The sequence below is a fragment of the Mandrillus leucophaeus genome, unplaced genomic scaffold (genome assembly GCF_000951045.1).
Source record: "Mandrillus leucophaeus isolate KB7577 unplaced genomic scaffold, Mleu.le_1.0 Scaffold768, whole genome shotgun sequence".
Taxonomy (NCBI): domain Eukaryota; kingdom Metazoa; phylum Chordata; class Mammalia; order Primates; family Cercopithecidae; genus Mandrillus; species Mandrillus leucophaeus.
This window is the reverse complement of record NW_012108341.1, coordinates 323,769-325,969: the sequence shown is the minus strand read 5'-3', so window position 1 is coordinate 325,969 and position 2,201 is coordinate 323,769. Positions and strand designations below refer to the sequence as shown.

The 2,201-nt window shown below is 37.4% G+C and overlaps 1 protein-coding gene across 1 annotated transcript in view; it reads left to right on the top strand.

The window, feature by feature from the left end:
- Positions 1-2,201, top strand: part of UTP20 (UTP20, small subunit (SSU) processome component, homolog (yeast)) — a 131,274-nt gene that overhangs the window by 88,674 nt on the left and 40,399 nt on the right. The window contains exons 41-42 of the mRNA XM_011966643.1: positions 562-848; positions 1,939-2,078. Of these exons, the coding sequence (XP_011822033.1) occupies positions 562-848; positions 1,939-2,078 (427 nt within the window). The remainder of the gene's footprint in view (positions 1-561; positions 849-1,938; positions 2,079-2,201) is intronic.

Below are 2,201 nucleotides of genomic sequence, written 5' to 3'. Positions count from 1 at the left end.
AAAAAAAAAAAAAAAATTGAATCTGCAGTTAATCATCTGATGAAAACACTAGGCACAGATTGGTTTATAGCTAAGTTTTACCAACCATTCAAGGGGTAGATCATTTCAACCTATACCAGCTATTCCAGATGATTGGAAAAGAGGAATCCTCACTAACTTGTAAAATTGTTGTAATCGCATACCAGAAACTGACAAAGACTCTATGGGCAGTTGGCTGTCATTAGGATTTTCATGCTCATGAATGGAGGTGCTTTATTTGGTTAAGACGTTCCTGCCCCGCAAGCCTCCTAGTGTGTTCCCCTTTTACCCTGTACTTGCTGTTCTGTGTTCTTTTATAATCGGCAGTTTATTTGTCTCTCTCATTAAACTCTAAACTGTGAGAAAGCAAAGCCCATAGTCCTCTCATTTACTGCTCGTTCCTCAGCACTTACCTTGCCTGCCCACAGTTGCTGATTAGATATTTTTTATCGGAAGTTGGATGTTGGTGGGAAAAACTGCTTACCACAACTTTGTGGTTTCCTTATTTGATTTAAGGTGACTTTTGTTGTTTATTAAACATAGATGCCATTGAAGCAATTGAGTTACCAGAGCCTGAGGCCATGGAATTAGAGCACGTGGATGAGGAAGAGAAGGACAATACATGCAAGAGTTTGTCAGACCACGGACAGCCGGGAACCCCTGATCCAGCTGACTCTGGAGGGACATCAGCGAAAGAATCCGAGTGTATCACAAAGCCTGTCTCTTTCCTTCCTCAAAACAAGGAAGAATTAGAGAGAACAATTAAAAATATCCAAGGAACCATAACCGGGGATATTCTACCCAGGCTACATAAATGCCTTGCATCTACGGTAATAACTTTATTTGGGGTCCAGCAGGTCTGTGTGAATTCTGGTGTTGGTGGAGCCCTGTCACCCTGGGGCTCTTAGTGATTATTGATTGATTTCAGCTTTTAGATTTCCTTTTATCTCAACACTTCACAATTCACCCCTCTACTCTTATCCCTTCAACTTCAGGCTTATCCTGCTGCAACTAAGCAGTAACACTCATTCTTTATGATTTTGATATGGTAGATAAATGCTTTTCCATCTCCAAAGTAGTTATTAAGAGACTCCCGTGTCCCAAAAAGGTTATTAAAAATTAGAATATGTTTCCCTTTCGTACTTTTTGGTCAGTTCTGCACTATTCAAAATTCATCTTTCTCTTAGTTAACAGAGATAATATTTAGCAGTGCGTTCTCATGAAGCCAAAGCCTTTCTTTCCTTCTCAGGGTGAAACATGGGTTGGCCAACAATGGCTCAGGGACTAAATCTAGCCTGTGGCCTGTTTTTGTATAGCTTTATTGGAACACAATACCCATTTGTTTACATAGTGTTTAGTACTAACTTTTTATCACAACATCAGAGTTAAGTCAGAGCCCATAAAGCCAAAAATACTATCTGGCCCTCTTCAGAGAAAGTTTGCTAACTCCTGGCATATAATATTGATTTATATTTTTGTATATTTTGTATATTTGTAAATAAACTTTTATTTGAGGCCCTGTATTTATATATACTAACAGCGTCACTCAAACACTTGACTGTTCCAACTGATACACATTTTATATGAGCTTCCTATACTTCACAGCAGTGAAAATCCACACTGGTGAAAATTTGGCTTTATTTTTTTTCTGATGGCTTCTTTGAAAAGTAGAACATTCTTACTCCTGTTATTTTTATAATTTTTAGAGAGCTATCCTCAAATTAGAGATTTGGTTTATTTTTAAATAAACTTAGAAATGGGCTTAAGATCTATAGAAAGGGCTGCCTTTCTTTTCTTTCTTTTTTTTAAATGATCATCCATCCTTCTAGAAAAATTTGTCTTTCAAATGCAAGGTTGCAGTGTTGGTAGATCACTGATCCATTTACTTTCATTTTAACTTAACCTAAATGTTTCTTGTAGACTAAAAGAGAAGAAGAACACAAGCTCATCAAGTCAAAGGTTGTGAATGATGAGGAAGTGGTTCGCGTTCCATTAGCGTTTGCCATGGTTAAACTAATGCAGTCCCTTCCACAAGAAGTTATGGAAGCTAATCTGCCAAGGTGTGTTTTGTAACAAATTAGAAGTTTAGTGAAACTCAAAAATTGCTTCTTTTCTTCCTTGTTTTTGAACCTCTTTTGTCAGGAAGAGGAAAAGTACTGTCATAACTTGCTGTGGTTTAGAGT